The following is an 18,237-nucleotide window of genomic DNA, read 5'->3' as shown; positions in this document are numbered from 1 at the left end:
AAAGTAGATTTCAAAAATGTTTTTTCATAAATTCTTGACCAATAAGTCAAAGAGTCACCCTCATACTGAACACTCGAATATTTATTAAATTTCAGATAGGAATTAACTTAATGACAAAACATTTGCAGTAATAGTAGTGTTGAAAATCCTAATCAGAAACAGATGAAGTGTGTCCAAAAAAAAAAAAAATCATAATTTATATTTATCCTCACTATTCCATTACAAAACACTGACTTCTAGTTTGCACTGTGGTACATACACTGCAACATCGAAAGTTTTAGAAAGGCTTTATTAAACATGTTAATCTGAAACAAAATAAAGTATGTTTCAGCATCATAAATTGCATTTTTTTTAGATGATTTCAGTGTTTCTGAAAATAAAATGAGACCACATTTTTTATTACGACCATGTCTTCATTACAGTGATGCTTATAATTTTTAAAGAAAAATTACATCAGTAGCATATCCAGTTAGAGTACCGCACTTTTTCCAATGAGGTCATAATGTCTATCTTTCAAGTAAAAATCCTAAAAACTTCCAATTAGAATATTTAAATTATGGCACTAAATACAGTCATTAACCATAAAATTATACATGAGGATAGTTATCCTAACACCCTTCCTGCTTTCATTTAATAATAACATTTTTTAGAACGTTCACAGAAAAAGAAATTATTGCAACAATTAGTATTTTTCTTTCAAGTACAGCTACCAAATCAAGGCCTCAAAATGGATAACATCTTTACATCTTTTTGTGATGTAGAGAAATTAATGCTTAATTAAAATGCACAGCCCCAGAAAAGCACAACACTATTCCCAAGGCCTGATGCACACTGGAAAAAAAAGTTTAGTATTACACATACAAATAGAGCACTTCAATCTAGAAGCATAAGCTGTTCACTTAATGTTGCCTCAAAACAACCATTTGATGGCTGTGAGAATTCATTTAGTACTGAAATTTAAGTATTCCCTTTACACCCTTTTAACACTTGATTTTATCCTGCAGTAAAGCTAAATTGTAGAATGTAAAATCTGTGCCAACAATATAGTTTTCAAACTAGTGCAATACTTTCTACAGCAGTTGTTGACCAGATGTACTGAACTAAAATTTCATTGCCTTCAAGTTACCAGCAAATTTAAAAATAAAACTTCAGCTATCATTACCTCGTGATTTATTTGGATTTGGAAAGATTACACCCATGGAAACATGCCGTTTGAAAAGCATTTGTAGTATGTATCCACCTCAGAATGCCATCCCCACTCTGCATACTACACATTAGAGGTGTAACCATATGCAAGTCAGTACTTCCTTGTTAGTTAGAATCATAAAATGCATTCAAGTTTAACCTTTTTTTAAAATCCTGAAACTGCATGAATTTGTAGGTACACCCATGAAGTCAAACCAGTCCCAGCTACTTGTGTGTTTCAGAAAGTGCTAGAAAAGTGCTGCAGGAAGACCACGGGGTGATGCTTTTCAAATTCTTTGAGCATCCTCCTCTTCTCCTTGGCAGACATCCTCTTGCTCGAGGAAATGTCATGAAGAAGTTGTTTGAGGCTCTCCAGGGTGGTAGCCTCACGCTGGTCCTCGTATTCCTGTGGAGTCACCTGCTGGCAGAAGGTGAACGCTGCAACAAAACATGAAGAGGATTTCATGGTTTTCATGGAGGATGCACAGTGCTCAGGAACAAGTGGGGGTTTTGTTTTGTTTTTTTATTGTGGATCTGGAGCAACAGTGTTTCCAAATAAGATAGGTACACAAAAAAACTGAAGTACAGTGTATCTATACATAGTGAGCTGTTATCTCATCTGATGGTGTACTGTGTGATGGTTTGTCAGAGTGTAATTAACATTGAACTTACTAGCAAATGAGTCAGGATCTTTTCCCTGCTGCACAGTCCTCAGTGTGCTCCTCACAGCTTCAATAAGGGTTGTAGGTGTCTATCATTATTGCAAGATAAGACCAGAGAGTAAAAGGAAACACTGTAACAACTATCAGGTACTTGTAGAGACATTAAAAAGTAAACTTAAGGCTGGTTGAAATCCAGACGGAAACGCATGTTTGTCTAAGAAGACTATTTCAATGTAGTTCTGAGAGCACAGAATTTTACCTTGAAGAGCTCAGAGTGATTGTCCATGAGAAAGAACACCAGAGCTTCACTTTGTGATCGAGTCAATTCATGATTCTGAACAAGAGCTCTCTGAAATGTGCGGCACACCAAGGATCTGTTATCAGTCTGAAAGGACAAAAAATAGGTTTCAATTCAATTTCATTTATAATTTTACAAAATAAAGCTACGGTACTATCAGATTATTCAGTGAAACAGATTCAAACATGTTCAGTTATTTTCTATATGGACTATTTGCCTTTTATTATTCTATAAAAGTGCAAAAAGATGAAACTGGCAGTGTGGTTTAGAGGATGCTGCTGACCTGTTTCTGCAGACGGCAAGCATCTGAGCGAGCTGCTATCGCCATGAAGGCCAGAAGTCTTTGCAGTTCATCTCTCAGACTTGTTTCCAGCAGCCGCAAACACAACTGAGATGCTTTGATGGCATCCTGTAGCTTCCCTTCATCTGGAAATTAAAAGACACAAGTATTAACCTTCATGACTGGAGAAAAAACAAACAAAAAACAAAACAAAACTGTGGTACAGATCACAGCCCTATCACTTATTGCTCCACACCATGAATCAAAAGTCACTATAAACTTAAACTTAGCTCTTTTGGTTCTTACCCAGTAAATTCAGAACTGCAATATGTATGTCCAGGTAACGCCCTGAAATGAGTGGAGATTTTTCTTGTCCACTGTAGTATTTGGCAATGGTATCAAACAACAGCCTCTTCTTGCTTGTCATATGTTCTGCACTGGAATCCTCCAAAGACGCATTTCCACATTGCAGGCTTAGCTGTTCTCCTGCAACCACGATCAGCTGGTCGGGAAAGAGTTCCAAACAGTCTGCTGCTGCTGACAGCCACTCATCCAACCTGGAAAAAAAAAAGTATGAAAGAACATACTACAGGTGTAATGGAATACATGAACAAATAGGTCTCAAGCCAAAGTGCAAAAGCCTCAAGGGATGAATCAGAGGACTGACTGGGGTAGGGGAAGGGTGTCAGACAGCTCTCGTTCCAAGCATGTGTTAGAGATAACCAGATCCTGGTTGGCCAGAGGAGCTTTGCAGGTTTGGGGATGAACTCTTTCAGGAGAGGTAAGAATGCAGTCCAACACTGGCAATTCTACTAACTGCAGCAGCTGCAACACGGTTTGCTGCTTCCAAACCTGATCTGACACTATGGAAGGAAGAAAGAGCAAAATAAACAAAAACAAAAATATCTGTCCACTCGAAATCCCCCCCCCTTACTATACTGGCACATTTGCTCATTACCAGTTTTGGAAAGAAAGGTAGAAGATGTGGTGGTTCTGTTGTGAGCTGCAGACAAGGATGGCTGCAGATTGATGGCCCTTAGCAATCTTTCAACCCTTCTGTCTGAAGATCCAACAGCAAGAGGATTGGCAATTGTTCTTAATTCATTCAGCCTCCTGAAAGAACAGGAAACATTTGGATGATAACAAACACTTTGGTTCTGTGTATATGTTTCTTTTTTCTAAATAAAAATCTAAATACAAAATGTTGTAATACTTAGCATGAGTGTTGATGTTTATAATGTCTTAGCTATGAAGAAACTGAAATGAGAACATTAAGATAAATGCAACAAATTTACTAAAAAAATAAAAAATAAAAAAATCATAATACACCTATTCTGCAAAGATGAGAGTTTCAGTGTTCAGATCAGCACTTTCAGTGGTGATTCACATGCTTTAATACTGGAAAATAAATGTAAATTAAGCACCAATGTAACAGAACAGAGAGGATTTTATGTAAAACTCACCTTGAGCTCCTCTTCTTTTTTATCTCCTGTTGTTCTGGCAGTATGTTTTCTGCATTAATGTTTCCCTTCACATCAGAATTCGAAAATCCTTTGTATTCCAGAAAACGGTAAAGACTGCAGCTGCTGTCCTCAAAGGTCACCTCCTTGTCCCTGCGAAACAGCTTTGTGCCTACTGGTTCAAATACCTTCGCCTCCATCAAAGCCTGACAGAGTCGAGCAGCTTTGAGACGAGAAACTTCACTTGTGCAAAATGCCACGTTCTGCATCAAGTAACTGAGAACTGCGTCCACAGCGTCTGAGCCTGTGAAACATTCAGCGTAAACACGTAAATGTCTCCTGCAGCTGCGTACTTCCACTTGAGTCTGTAGGGCTTGGATGATGTTGTGCCACAGCTGGGTGGCACCAAAGGGCCCAGAGAGGCCTGTTGGTAATTAAAGAAACAGAGGTTTGAAGAAAAAGTGACTCCAGTGAGTTTAAACTAGAACTTGCTTAACTGTAGCCAAAGGTAATTGTTGGATGTTAATGACTTGTTTAAAAGTTTGAAGGATAAGGGGAGTTTGTAATATTTCCTCCATCTAATTAGAAAGGGTTAGGGTTACAACTGTTGTTGTGATGTGGCGCTGTATAAATAAATTTTGAATTGAAATGAAATGAATTGAACTAGTAAGTAAAAGCTACACTGCATGTCATTATCATGGTGTTTATGTACTACGTTGAAGTACTTTACGAGACTATTTCAATTTAATACTTTATTTTATAAAACTACAGTTGAAAGTTAATTTACAAGCCCACTGATAACGACGTGTTTGTGGTGGCAACCGTGTTTATAATTATCACTAGTTCCATCTAGCATGTGTATTAATTGCTATGCTATGTTTGCATAGTCATTTCTGTAAATGAGAAACTCGTTAAAACGAAACTCATATCTTACCATGCTGTAGATTTTCACGAAAGCTTCGAGTTTGGCTGTTCAACCTTCTAAACCGAGGAGTCAAATCAAGCGCCATCACGAAACTCTATATGTGACGTAATCACGTTCTTCTTCCTCTAAAATGAACCGACTCAACCCCGCTGCTGCCCCCCAGAGGCTACAACAGCCACACGTGCAAAATACCCCGAAAGGTTTTTGTTTTATTTGTTTTGTTTCGTTTTTAAAATGAAATTTTTATAACAATGCCTAAAGTCGAATAAAAATAAAAATTTTGCAGTTTTTATATTTAAGATGTGCTGCCATTGGAAACATGCTGAAAAGACTCAATTTGTCACAAGTTAAGCATCTGGATCTTTTCTCAAGATGTCATATAACCACACAATGACCATACTGTAGTATTAATATAATAAAAACCTCCCACCTAAGACCCGTATATTTTTAGAGGTCTTATGTTAAGGGAAATAATAGCGAGCACAGGCGTCCACACTACCACAGGTAGTGAAGGTTCTGAGGTTACATCCGTAAACAAAACAACCCACGTGAACACAGACGTTTTGGAAAAGCAGGGCGGGGTGTACCATTTTTCGACAGCTTGATAAAATGTAGCCCGTATTATTACATTACCCTTTTCTGAACTAAATGTCTGCATATTATTGTATCTGCTCTCTTTAAATTGCAGATTCTTTTTAAATTAATTAGATTCTTCTTCTTTTTTAAAAAGACAATCCTTAGAATCGCCTTTATTTTTGTAGTTGAACACACCCGTGTGTAAAATGGTTTCGCCCGCTAGTTCTCAGAGCCAGCTGGGCTACTGAAGGACCTTTAAACAGAGAAGCAAACGCAAGAGGAGACAACTTTATTTTCCTCTTTTCTCGGTTTTTTCTTTTTTTATTTATTATTACTATTATTGAACACTTGAATTCCCTTTGCACAGCTCACTCATTCCAGTTGGTGCTGGTAATGCACCATTGCCAACCACCATAAATATAATCAGAACAGGACCTTTAAAAAGGACGACGGCGACTTTTCTCTTCAGAGCGGGGCTATTTTCGCTGTCAGCTTCACTTTCTAGTGACTTGAATGAGGTAAACATCGCGTTTCTCGAAGACATTTGTGCTTGTGACTTAGTTTATGGTGTCTGCTGCTAAGTTATCCGTCGCTTTGTTGTGAAACAGGAAGAAGAGTACAGTATTTGACGGTTCTGACATTTAGCATACCAGTGACAGCTGGTGTACGAAATTAATGACATTTATGACTCGTATTAAGCTGTAAACCAGGGGTTTTAGTCAAGTAACAAAGACAATTATATAACACTGACATAGTGCTGAGTTTGACGGATGCATCAGATGTATTTTGAAGGGAGAGCGTAACGCATTATTGTTTCCGCACTTCTTTTTCTGTGGTTTCTGTCATGATCAGATACAATATACTATTTGTAATGTACACGGAGTTCTTGTTTTGGTCTGCACCTCGGATCACGTGTACCCACTTCTTACGCATGTGTGGATATTTTTTTTATCCACGTTTGTAGCTGTGCAACCAAAGAGTTTCCATGTAGGGCTGAGAGACGGGGAACTGCAACCAATAAGGAGAGTTCCCGTGGATCTAGCCCTGCCTTCCTGATTCACTGCTTTGTTTACATTATACCGCAGTCAGATCTGGACCCCAAAAGGCTGTCTTTGTTCCTGCAGAAGTTGATGTAGCTGTGTGTGTGTGTGTGTGTGTGTGTGTGCGTGTGTGTGTGTGTGTGTGTGTGTGTGTGTGTGTGTGTGTGTGTGTGTGTGTGTGTGTAAGAGCGCCTGTACCTCTTATTCGATCACATATTCGCTCAGATATGTTTCCAAAACATCTGGGAAAATTATACGATATGTTCATTTATCTTAGATTGCATCCTTCTGGTTATAACAGGACAATGCATTTTACTCTACCTAGCATCTGAACTGCTTAAAGAAGCTTTCTCATAAAGAAGCTGCAGATGACAGAGTACACCTAATCCGTAATCAGTTTTCTGGATCACTCTGCTTTTATCCCTCTGGATAATCTCTGAAAATTGGCCTGCTGCATGGCTTTGACCTAGCTGTCAAGTCTAGCATATGATGTAATAAAAGGGCTCCCCACACCCATTTTCCTCGACCCTTGAGCTATCTTTAAACTGCAAGCGCTGCCAGGGAGTGTGCATTCATTTCTGGCAGCAGATAACTGAGCCAGAGGATAGGAACACCTATGGGTCATTCTGCCAGCACTGTATGTCTTAGGCTATATTAGAAAGGCCTGCAGGCTTAATTTAACCTGTTACAGTACTCAAGTAATGTTTAAGTGGGTTACTCTTTTTTTTTTAACAGTGGTAAACAGTCTTTACAATAACGTTAAAAATGTGCACATCCCGTCATCTTTACCTTTCTTTCCTATGTGCATTTGTGGAAAACAAACAACAGCACAGTGAGAAGTGTAACACGATCATCTTGACAGTTGCGTAGCCCTCTGTTGTCCCATGTTGCCCTGGAGACACAACTGACATTGGATAGACAGGCACAGGCATAAAGGCTTTTGTGTAAACCTATATGGAAATGTGTTCTGTTTATGTCTAGACTTTGTATTGTGATTTAAACCCTGGTGGCAGTAAACAAACACTGAACCACACTATACACTATTATTATTTCTTTTTATTTTTCAGTGACTTACGTCATGCACCATCATTGACTTTAATAATATGTTGAAAGTGTTTGCAACAAGGCAGCTTTGTCTGTTTAATGGTGCCCTCCAGCTGTTTCACTGAGTATGACTGGTGTTTTTGTTACACTCTGCCTTGGTAACAAAAACTGCAACAGTCACACACTATCTCACTCTCAGACGAGCTCAGGTAAAATGATGGTAAGATTGTGTCATGGAAATTTTGGTTTTCTAATGAGTACTTTGAGGATAGTTTATGCAGGATTCCCTTGAAAGTATCTCAGTAATTATCATTTAATAGTCTGGATCTTCTGAACATATTGAATTAAACTCTGTGGTAGGAAATCCCTTTTAAGTTATTACTGACTTGTTATTTGCAGCTATAATCCAAAATGCCTTTAAATGATGAGCGGCTTAACTCCACATCCAGCGGTGAGGACCAAGGTAGTGATGTGGAGTCATCATCAGAGCGCTGCGACAGCATGACATTGAACAGCGACCTGGAGTGCTCACGTGATAGCTTCACCAGTGACTCCTCCAGCAAGCATTGTAGCCCATCCTGTGAGTCTGTCCCCTTCCTTTCTCATTGATCTATGCATAAGCTCACTGCATATAATCCAAGTTTGTGTTTTTTCTTTTTGATGACCCTGTCTGAGTGGTAAAAAAAAAATACATTTAATCTGCTGTTTTGTTTGCAGTTGTTGTTAGGGGTTAATGACTGTGTTTAATATAAAGGCTTGTAAGAAAGCTACCACCCTCTACACCAGGGGCATCAAAACATAAGGCCCGGGTGCCAGAATAAGCCTGACAGAGACTCCAATCCAGATATAACAAATAACAATTGTATAAGAATCTAAGATTGAATAAGAATATCTAACATGTTCAGTTAACGAACTTTCTGTTTTATAATTGCAGGACAGTCTGGGAAACTTCATCTGTCATTTTACATATTCATTTCTTACAGTTTAAGTCCAAAAAGTCGTACTGTTCTTTTATTATTGCATCATTCATTCTTCTTCATCATGTGGAAAAACTGAAACATGCTTATTATTATTAGACTTCTTTTTATTATATTAAGAAAAAGAAGTGTGAAATGCCAAGGATTAAATGTGTTGTTACACTTCAGTTCACTGACATAAAGACGGACTTTTACTGGTTACCTTAAGTGAGCTGTATGTATGAACAGTGTAAATGGAGTTTGACATCTGTCATCTTTAATAGTCGGACATGCTTTTTTCCCCCAATTTATAAATCAGCAAATATTTGATTCCCACAGCAAGCCCACCCAAAACCCTAACGCTGGACGAGGTCATGGAGTCTGCAAGAGACCTTTTCAATCTCAGCCTCTCCCATGAGATTGTTATTAACCGCAATTTCCACCTGGAGCCAAATAGCCTACCTCAGGACAGGTAAAATATGACAAAAGCCTGTGCTTACTAATGTCAAGTTTTGCAATATTAATACCACACCAATACTACATTTCAGATTTTTCCATAATGAAGAACATGTTAGGTATCAGGGAGAGCTGATGCTGCTTTCTGTGCTTTGTACAAACATAGAGATTTTGCAGTGTTTAAAAATCATGTTTACCTTTTTAAACATGGTTATAAACTAAAATAAATGTGATTCTTGTTATACCAACTGTCTGTGTCTGATGATAATATGCGAGAATTTAGAGTTAGAAAAGAAAAGGGAGATCCAAAGACTCACTGTTATTTATTCTCAAGCTCCCAGTGGATAACACAATTTTAAGTTGACAAGTTTATCTTCAAACATCATAGCATCCTGTAACAAACACACACTTTCTGAGCAGAAAGAAAGATTTGAATTTGATCATTGAGGACATGCTTTCATGATTTGCATCTACAGTATATTTGCAGCAACTTGTCTGGGAGTGTTTATGATTGGTGTACAACCAGAAAACACCAAATGTTGCACTACTGTTTAGTTACTTACTAAATAGTAGTGTTACTTAGTTATATCAAAAGAAAGGAAAATCCAAGAAAATCATTTTAGTTCCTTCAGAGAAAAAAAGTTAATACTCTCAAGATAAGTTAATAAAATAAAACTCAAAATCAAAGTGTGCTTTATAAATGGCAGTTTTACTCAGATAAACCCCCTATTATTTATTTATTTATTTTCTTTTAGTTTATTAAAGGCAGTGAGAGATAATCTTCAGAAGGCCTTCTGGGATATCCTGGAGGCTGAGCTGAATGACGACCCTCCTGAATATGGACAAGCCATCAGATTAGTGGAGGAGATCAGAGAGGTCACCACATGCATTCAAATATTTATTTATTTATATATATATATATATATATATATATATATATATATATATATATATATATATATATATATATATATATATATATATATATATATATATATATATATATATATATATATATATATATATATATATATATATATTTTTTTTTTTTTTTTTTTTTTTTTTTCTAAAACAACTTTTTTTCCCCCTCTTGACGAACAGATCTTATTGTCATTCCTTAATCCGGGTGCCAATCGGATGCGGACCCAGATCATGGAGGTGCTGGACATGGACCTGATTCGTCAGCAGGCTGACAACGATGCTCTAGACATCCAGGGACTTGCCTCTTACATTATCACAACCATGGGCAAGATGTGTGCACCCGTGAGGGATGAGGAAATCAAGAAGCTACGAGAGGGCACAGATAACATAGTGACGCTTTTTAAGTAAGCGCACACTTTTCAAAATATTTCAGTGCTTGCATCCAATATACATTAACAGTGACTGTATTTACTGTCTGACCTGTTCTGTTTAATAATAATATTTTTAATTATAAAAGCAAATTTTTCATAGCATCTTGGTTATTTCTACACATTAGGGAAATATTCCGTGTGTTGAGCCTGATGAGAGCGGACATGGTCAACTGTACAATTGAAAACCTGAGACCTGTGCTGCAGAGGCAAAGTGTCGAATATGAGAGGGCAAAGTTTCAGAGCATCCTGGACAAAACACCCAGTGAGTGAATAACACTACATTCTTCTTTATATATAACCTTTAGCACCCTTTTATACACACAAAAATACAGAAAATATGCCACAGTTTTATTGAGGTCTACATTTGAGAATTATTTTTTTTTTATATTTTGTGTGTGACTTTCAGACTGAAATGAAGCAAAAACTGTCATATTGACCTCCCAGTACATCTATTTATAACAAAAGAAACTCTAACTGCTCAACTCAAAACTTTAAAAAGAGAGTCCAAAGTCCAAAGTCCAGTGGAGGATGTCACAGTGGCTATGCCATCTTTTCTTTACAGTCTGTGTCAAAGTGAAAAACTGAAACCCTGCTAGACTTGCGCTAATATGAAACTTTCTCAGGTGCTTTAGACCGCACTACCTCCTGGATCAAGTCTGCACTGGAGGAGCTGCAGTCATCCATCGCCCCTACAGAACAGACTAATGGTCCTGGAAAAGGACAACCAGTGGTGCCTGGGCCATTTCAAGTTCTCAACGCTGCCTTCATTCGCATCCTCACATGGGACTACTCCAAGAGCCCACCGCCTGAGGTAGTGTGTTGTAAATGTAGTTAAGAGAAGGATCTTATGTTTATGTCAGCTTCTCTCCTTGTTATTTTTAAAAAATATTTACATAGCTGAGAGATTAGAGATTTTACAGACAATTTGTGCTTTGGAGATTTTATTGGTGCAATCTTCTCCATTAGACGTGGATGACAGATGAGATCCGTCTCCAAGAGATTCAGTGGCAGCTTCAGCAATGTCAGGCTGTGAATGAGGTGCTGCTCATTGTCTACAGCACAATTGGGGGGCCTATCCAGGGTCTACCATCCTTGTCTGACCGCCTGAAGAGGATGATCAGTGTGCTGCTGGATGGGATGCACAGATCGTCAGTACCTTTGTGTCAGACTATTTTCAGACATATCTGTCTCAAACTCCATCTTAAACTGATTTTTTTTTATACCTATAGGGACTTTAACCTAGAAGAGTCACTAGAGGGCATCAGTGCTCAGATCTGCTGTGAGCTTAACAAGTCTTTAACAGAGAGGAGCTACCCTGCACTGACCCCAGCGCTGCAGGGCACCCTCACAGGCCAGATTTGCAACATTACCCAAAAGGACAATCCCATCCGAACCCTAGTTGGTAAGAGAGAATAAGTTGAAAGACTAACTTCTTAAAAAAATTTTAGTTGAGAAATTGATGTAATTGACTAAACGCTTGCTGTGGTTTTTCTGCAGAGGACCGTGTGCAGCAGTACTTCATGGCACTCATTTCTGACCCAAAACCTCAGTCCAAAATTGAACAAGTACCAGCTGGTTTGACTGCTATCAAGCCTGAACTAGCAATAATTGGGGCAAAGTTCATCTCCCTGGTCAACTACAACAAGACAGTCTATGGCCCTTTCTATGCTGACATCCTGAGGAAGCTGATGTTCAGCAACAGCCAACCAGCAGCCAACCCTCCTCAGAACACAGCTCAGGACTCTGTCACCCACAATTAAAATGAAAATATCATGCAGTTGAAGAAGACTGTTTTTCTACTAGACACAGGTAAAGCAAAGGAGGTGGGGAGTATCTGTGTCGACTACAATGTATTTGAGCAGCATCAAGCTGGTTGTTAATACACAAAGAAAACAAGAAAAAGTCGAAGCTATAGGAGGAGGAAGAGAAAGATTTTCAGTAATGGGATGTCAATGCATGGAGTGAAAGAAAAAAAGAGAAGAGGAAAGTGGGTCATTGTGTCATGCAGGTTCTGCAGCTGTGGTTTTGTCATTACATTTGGCAGTAAAAGCACAGCAGTGTATTTATCACATGCTCAGCTTTAAATGTGACTCCTTACTTTGCGAAAATGCTCAAACTTATTTTTCAGCAATATTTGGACAGTAACACAGTTGTTATAATTTTACCTCAGTACCCAATCAGTTTAATTTTATTTTCATTATTTGATTTTTTAAAAAGTGCTGACCTAAGCTGAGCTTTTATTCAATGGCTTGAACAAAAATATAGTGTTACTATATTACATAGCCATATACTTAACAATTAATCCAGCTGCTTATGTCCTTGGTCACTAAAGCAATAAACACTAGTGACCCAGTGCCATTGGACTGCCTCCACCATGTTTTACAGATATAATAAACTTTGGAAAATGAGTTGTCCACAGGTTGACTTCAGGTTCAGCTGTCCAAACAATACTTATTATATTTATTACCAAGCTAAATTCCTGAACCCTTTCTCCAGTTTAGATGTAAAAGTTCCGTAAATACTCACTTGAAGCCCGGTAAACAGCAAAAATAACAAATACCTTGTCAGTGCTTCCCTGTGAACATTTAGGACTTCAAACCAGAAAACCAGTATTAGCTACAATAATCCATTTCTGTACCTAATGTTGACACCCCCTATTTTATCATTGTGTCTGTAGTCAAACTCCTTGAATTTTGGAGGCAGTATATAAGAACAGAAGGGCATTTTAATATGTACAATGCATACAGCAAGCTTTATAAAACACAGATGGAGAGGTTTATATAGAAAAGTAGCAGAGTAGAATTTCAGATTCTTTACATATAATGTTATCACCGTTAAGTACTAAGGTAACAGTATAACTGTTAACTACAGAAAAACTGACAATAAGAAGTGCCACACTTGAAGGTAATGCAAAACATGAGCCCTTTTCCTTGGATTTATTAGTTTAGTTGTTGTCTCTTACCTTTTTATCAGCCAGAAAATGAAACTGTTTGTATCATTTTTAATCCACACTTAGCTTTGACCTCTGAAAGAAAATAATGTCAGTTGTCTGCATGAGTTTCTTTGTGTTGGGATTTGTGCATTTTAGTTGTTGCTTGAGTAATTTGTTGGGGTATTTGTTGCTTGTTGTATGTTCTGTAATTTTATTTGTTAGCTGCCAGTGGAATATTAGTTATGTTGATTGGTTATATTGTTATTTGCTTGTTACATTTTAACGTGCTGTTTTGTTTACAGTACATTTGCGCTGGATGTAAGAACACAATTGTGAGATGAAAGGTGCTGAACACAGAAATGAATTTTGTCTCGAAAAGTTTCCAGCGGACATTTGTATGCAGAAAGAAAAACATATGTAGTTTTACATCAGTTTACATAAGAACATGGAGAGTTTTTGTTTCCCTCTGTATCAATGTTAATATAATAAAACAACAAAATTGAGCATGTGGTGTTCATTTAATGATGAAACCTTATATACAGGGTGGGCCATTTATATGGATACACCGTAATAACATGGGAATGGTTGGTGATATTAAAGTCCTGTTTGTGGCACATTAGTATATGTGAGGGGGCAAACTCCTCAAGATGGGTGGTGATCATGGTGGCCATTTAGAAGTCGGCCATCTTGGATACAACTTTTGTTTTTTTCAATAGGAAGAGGGCCATGTGACACATCAAACTTATTGGTAATGTCCCAAGAAAAACAATGGTGTGCTTGGTTTCAACATAACTTTATTCTTTCTTGAGTTATTTACAAGTTTTTACCACTTATAAAATGAGTTCAATGTGCTGCCCATTGTGTTGGATTGTCAATGCAACCATCTTCTCCCACTCTTCACACACTGATAGCAACACCGCAGCAGAAATGCCAGCACAGGCATCCAGTATCCGTAGTTTCAGGTACTGCACATCTCGAATCTTCACACCAATTGCCTTCAGATGACCCCAAAGATAAAAGTTTAAGGGGGTCAGATCGGGAGACCTTGGGGGCCATTCAACTGGCCCACGACGACCAATCCACTTTCCAGGAAACTGTTCATCTAGGAATGCTCGGACCTTGCACCCATAATGTGGTGGTGCACCATCTTGCTGGAAAAACTCAGGGAACATGCCAGCTTCAGTGCATAAAGAGGGAAACACATCATGTGGCAATTTCAAATATCCAGTGGCCTTGAGGTTTGCATTGATGAAGAATGGACCCACTATCGTTGTACCCCATATACCACACCAAACCATCACTTTTGTTGTTCCAACAGTCTTGGAGGGATCCATCCAATGTGGGTCAGTGTCAGACCAATAGCGGTGGTTTTGTTTGTTAACTTCACCATTCACATAAAAGTTTGCCTCATCACTGAACAAAATCTTCTGCGTGAACTGAGGGTCCTGTTCCAATTTTTGTTTTGCCCATTCTGCAAATTCTGTGCGCCGATCTGGGTCATCCTCATTGGGATGCTGCAGTAGCTGGAGTTTGTAAGGGTTCCATTTGTGAGTAGCTAATATCCGCCGAAAGGGATGTTCGACTAATGCCACTCTCCAGTGACATGCGGCGAGTGCTACGCTGTGAGCTCTTGCTACGCTGTGGGCTCTTGCTGAATGAAGCTAGGACAGCCACTGATGTTTCTTCATTAGTGACAGTTTTCTTGCGTCCACATTTTGGCACATCCAACACTGAACCAGTTTCACGAAACTTAGCAAGCAGTTTGCTAACTGTAGCATGGGAGATGGGTGGTCTCGTAGGGTGTCTTGCATTGAAATCTGCTGCAATGACCTGGTTACTGCGTTCACCAGATATCAACACAATTTCGATCCGCTCCTCATGTGTTAACCTCTTCGACATGTCAATGGCTGTGAACAAAGAGAAACTTGTAAATAACTCAAGAAAGAATAAAGTTACGTTGAAACCAAGCACACCATTGTTTTTCTCGTATCCATATAAATGGCCCACCCTGTAGATATATTTTTTCAAAGGGGTATTAATAGAGGGAACCTAACAGTTTAGCCCACGAATAGGAAGAAAACCAGGTTTGAACCTTTATCTTTAATTTTGTGTTGCTTTTTTCTCTTGTTGCAAGTTGAAAACACAAAGCTATAATGTATTATTGCTATCATTTTGCTATCTGGGGAATGCATGAGACTAACACACAACTGTTAAGAAAAAAAGCTATTTAAGCAAGGATGAAAATTATAATCACCAACCTGCATCCTTAATTAATTAAATACAGACAATAATTTGTATAGATGATAATTTTAGCTTGCATATACTTCATTTGAGTCTCATTGCACGCAGGTCTGACAACAAGCCTATATGTCCACAGCATTATATAGGTAATCTATTCACAGCTACTTATAATTGTATTATCAGGGCATCAATGTGTACTGGAGTAAACAAATGCTCTCATCACTTGCTGTCACCAGGCAGTAATGTTGCCTTCAAGTGCGGCCTGGAGGTAGATAAAAATAGAGTTGTCAAAGGATTTTTAATTCATAAATCTAATTTCGTCTAATGTGGCGTCTAATTGTGCAAAGTGTTTGAACTGTATCATGAATTTAGTGGGTAATACCACACACTAAAGTGTTTTTGATTAAACAAGACAGAGAAAGTAAATGATGGTCGTTTCTATGTTATGTCTTATAGTAACGCATAATAACTCTTATGTTACTCAAATTTACCATGAAAACACCGCCGCTGGAATACGTATTCATATGACTTTATCGTTTGAAAATATTTGTAAAGCCTAACCGTTTTAGCTGAGCGAACGCAAATATTTACAACACACGAGAAGTATATAAACGCCGCATCAGTTTGCCCAGCTACACATTCTTCCAAAGCGTGAGCTCACCGGTCACGTGAGCTAGAGCTTGCAAAGCAATTGGTTGCTTCACGCCGGGGCAGTTGTTTTTGTTGTGAATCAGGAAGCTCTTCTTTCAAAATTGGGTGTGTAGTAACACGTTAAGACAGAGAATTAAAACCTCTGTTTAGTGATTGGGTTCTTAAATCGTGACCTGATATCGAAGCCGCATACAACTAAACAACCACCTTCTTCGCTGAAGACTAGACGATATTCGTAAGTATCAGCTAGTGGCTACCTGTCTTTCTTTGTTTCATTTACTTCAAGCAGTCGGAGTAGGTTGAACTTCCTAACAAGTGCTGGATTGGGCTTGGTTTGTGAATATAACGCTAGAAAAGATGTCGACTAAGAATAAGAAGAGTCAAGTTTAGTCTTCATTAGCACTAGTGAAAGTTCATTTTGAGCTGTCAAAACTAAGTACTCCTACTATTTTTTAATAACAGATGGTAACCTATACCCCAGTGAATGCGTTATCAGCTCTTGTATTTTCACTTTTGATCTCTTCCTGTTTCGTATTGGAACACAGATATCTGGACATTAAAGACTGTTTTCACACACTTTTGTGGCTTTGAGGGTATTTTTTAAGGTTTTAGACTACATTCTGCCGTTAAAGCCTGCTAACAAATTTTATTTTTAAACAGCAGGAAACCTTTAAAGCTTGACGAATACATAACCTTCAAGACTGATCAGTTCACACATATACACAATCACAAATACATCTGTATATAGCAGGGGCATGACGTATTGAGGACATATGTCAGGCGAGTTATAGGAAAAACAGTACATGTATTACAATAGAAACCAGTTGACTCACAGGCTTGTAAACATCCAGAGTCTCATTAAACATGCCCATCAGTGCCTCTACAACCATGATGTGATTTTTTTTTAAAAACTTTTTAATTAATTTATTTTTTTCCAAACTAACAAATACTAAAACTAACAATATTTACTCTATGTTTCTACTTTAATTCTCCTTATTAAAATATATATATATTATATATATAAAATATATATATTTGTATTCCCCATGTAAATGGTACAGTACCAGTACTTGGATTGGTACTTATTTAATTTAATTTAATTTAATTTATACTTAATTATTATGTTTGGAGGGGAGGGGGGCACTATTGGATAGTTTGAGTAAAGAGAAGATGGTAGAAAGAGGAAGAGGAAGACATGCAAGCCGCTGCATTTGGCCTTGTAGCATGTGGTTGCCTGCTCAACCACTGAGGTAACCGAGTGCCCCCGTAAGTACTGTTTAACTTAAAATTCATTCAGTCACATTTACATGAAAGAGTTGCGCAAACTCTGGGGTTAGTATCTTGCTCAAAGATATTTTGACATGCAGGTTGGAAGAGTTGGAGATCTAACCACTGACCTTCTGATTAGTAGACTACCCACACTACCTCCTGAAGATGGAACAATAAGAAATACATGCCATGCCAAAAAGGATGGACAGATCCACAATTTATTAAACGCCGTATTTTTTTCCAATAGCGTGCAGTGCACCGAGATCCTGTATGGTTGGTGTGTGGCGCAGAAATGGCGCTGGAGGAAGGGGCACGGAGCTGTCTGCTGCGCTTCCGCCAAAAACTGGAGGAGGACATTAAGCCCACCTACCTGATGGATCACATGATCAGTGATGGTGTGATGACTGTGGATGAGGAGGAGAGGATCAGGACTCAGGTGAGCTTCTGGTGGTTTCTACATTTTCTAGAATTAATACTGTGGTCAATGAAAATATTGCTCGACATTACTGAAGCCCTGTCCTCCTTTCCTCCTCTCAGACTTTATTGTCCATGTATTGAGTCACCCTCCTCCTACCTTTATTTACTGAGTCAAGTCTTTGTTTTCACACTTGTGTTGACTTTGCCATTTTCTGTGGACACAAGACATGACGATAACTGTAGATAACTCATTTTCCCCTTAAGGTTATTTAGTAATACATTACCTTGGATTTCGCCATAGAGAAGCAATACTGTGTCATTAAAATGATGTTCCGTTAAGTAACTGAGGCATACATGAACAGAATGCTTTTTGGCTGCTGTAGAAATCAAACTAACAGCAAAACCAATAAGTGTGTACAATTTTAATGTAACTTTACATTCTCTTTTTAAATGATTAATAACAAAACTGTATTCCAACCTTTGCCAACATTTT

The 18,237-nt window shown here is 38.1% G+C and overlaps 3 protein-coding genes across 3 annotated transcripts in view; 2 read left to right on the top strand and 1 right to left on the bottom strand.

The window, feature by feature from the left end:
* Positions 1–63: 63 nt before the first annotated feature.
* On the bottom strand, positions 64–4,969 carry depdc4 (DEP domain containing 4). Its single transcript, XM_026147173.2, has 9 exons — positions 4,820–4,969; positions 3,889–4,309; positions 3,384–3,538; positions 3,093–3,288; positions 2,732–2,982; positions 2,429–2,571; positions 2,107–2,232; positions 1,858–1,936; positions 64–1,623 (listed from the first exon to the last, which is right to left on the bottom strand). Exons 1-9 carry the CDS (start codon positions 4,893–4,895, stop codon positions 1,424–1,426), a joined length of 1,647 nt encoding a protein of 548 aa, XP_026002958.1. The 5' UTR covers positions 4,896–4,969; the 3' UTR covers positions 64–1,423.
* A 633-nt stretch (positions 4,970–5,602) lies between these two features.
* On the top strand, positions 5,603–13,669 carry tcp11l2 (t-complex 11, testis-specific-like 2). The gene is made up of 10 exons (XM_026147175.2): positions 5,603–5,904; positions 7,870–8,050; positions 8,766–8,898; positions 9,638–9,758; positions 9,984–10,207; positions 10,360–10,496; positions 10,858–11,045; positions 11,201–11,382; positions 11,464–11,636; positions 11,732–13,669. Exons 2-10 carry the CDS (start codon positions 7,882–7,884, stop codon positions 11,992–11,994), a joined length of 1,590 nt encoding a protein of 529 aa, XP_026002960.1. The 5' UTR covers positions 5,603–5,904; positions 7,870–7,881; the 3' UTR covers positions 11,995–13,669.
* A 2,482-nt stretch (positions 13,670–16,151) lies between these two features.
* The window catches only part of apaf1 (apoptotic peptidase activating factor 1), a 46,185-nt gene continuing 44,099 nt past the window's right edge, over positions 16,152–18,237 (top strand). The window contains exons 1-2 of the mRNA XM_026146906.2: positions 16,152–16,293; positions 17,575–17,763. Coding sequence (XP_026002691.2) covers positions 17,620–17,763 — 144 coding nt within the window. The 5' untranslated portion in view covers positions 16,152–16,293; positions 17,575–17,619. The remainder of the gene's footprint in view (positions 16,294–17,574; positions 17,764–18,237) is intronic.

The sequence above is a fragment of the Astatotilapia calliptera genome, chromosome 17, assembly GCF_964374335.1.
Source record: "Astatotilapia calliptera chromosome 17, fAstCal68.1, whole genome shotgun sequence".
NCBI classification, from domain to species: Eukaryota; Metazoa; Chordata; class Actinopteri; order Cichliformes; family Cichlidae; genus Astatotilapia; species Astatotilapia calliptera.
Note: the sequence above shows the minus strand (reverse complement) of the source record. Positions and strands in the feature narration are given on the sequence as shown.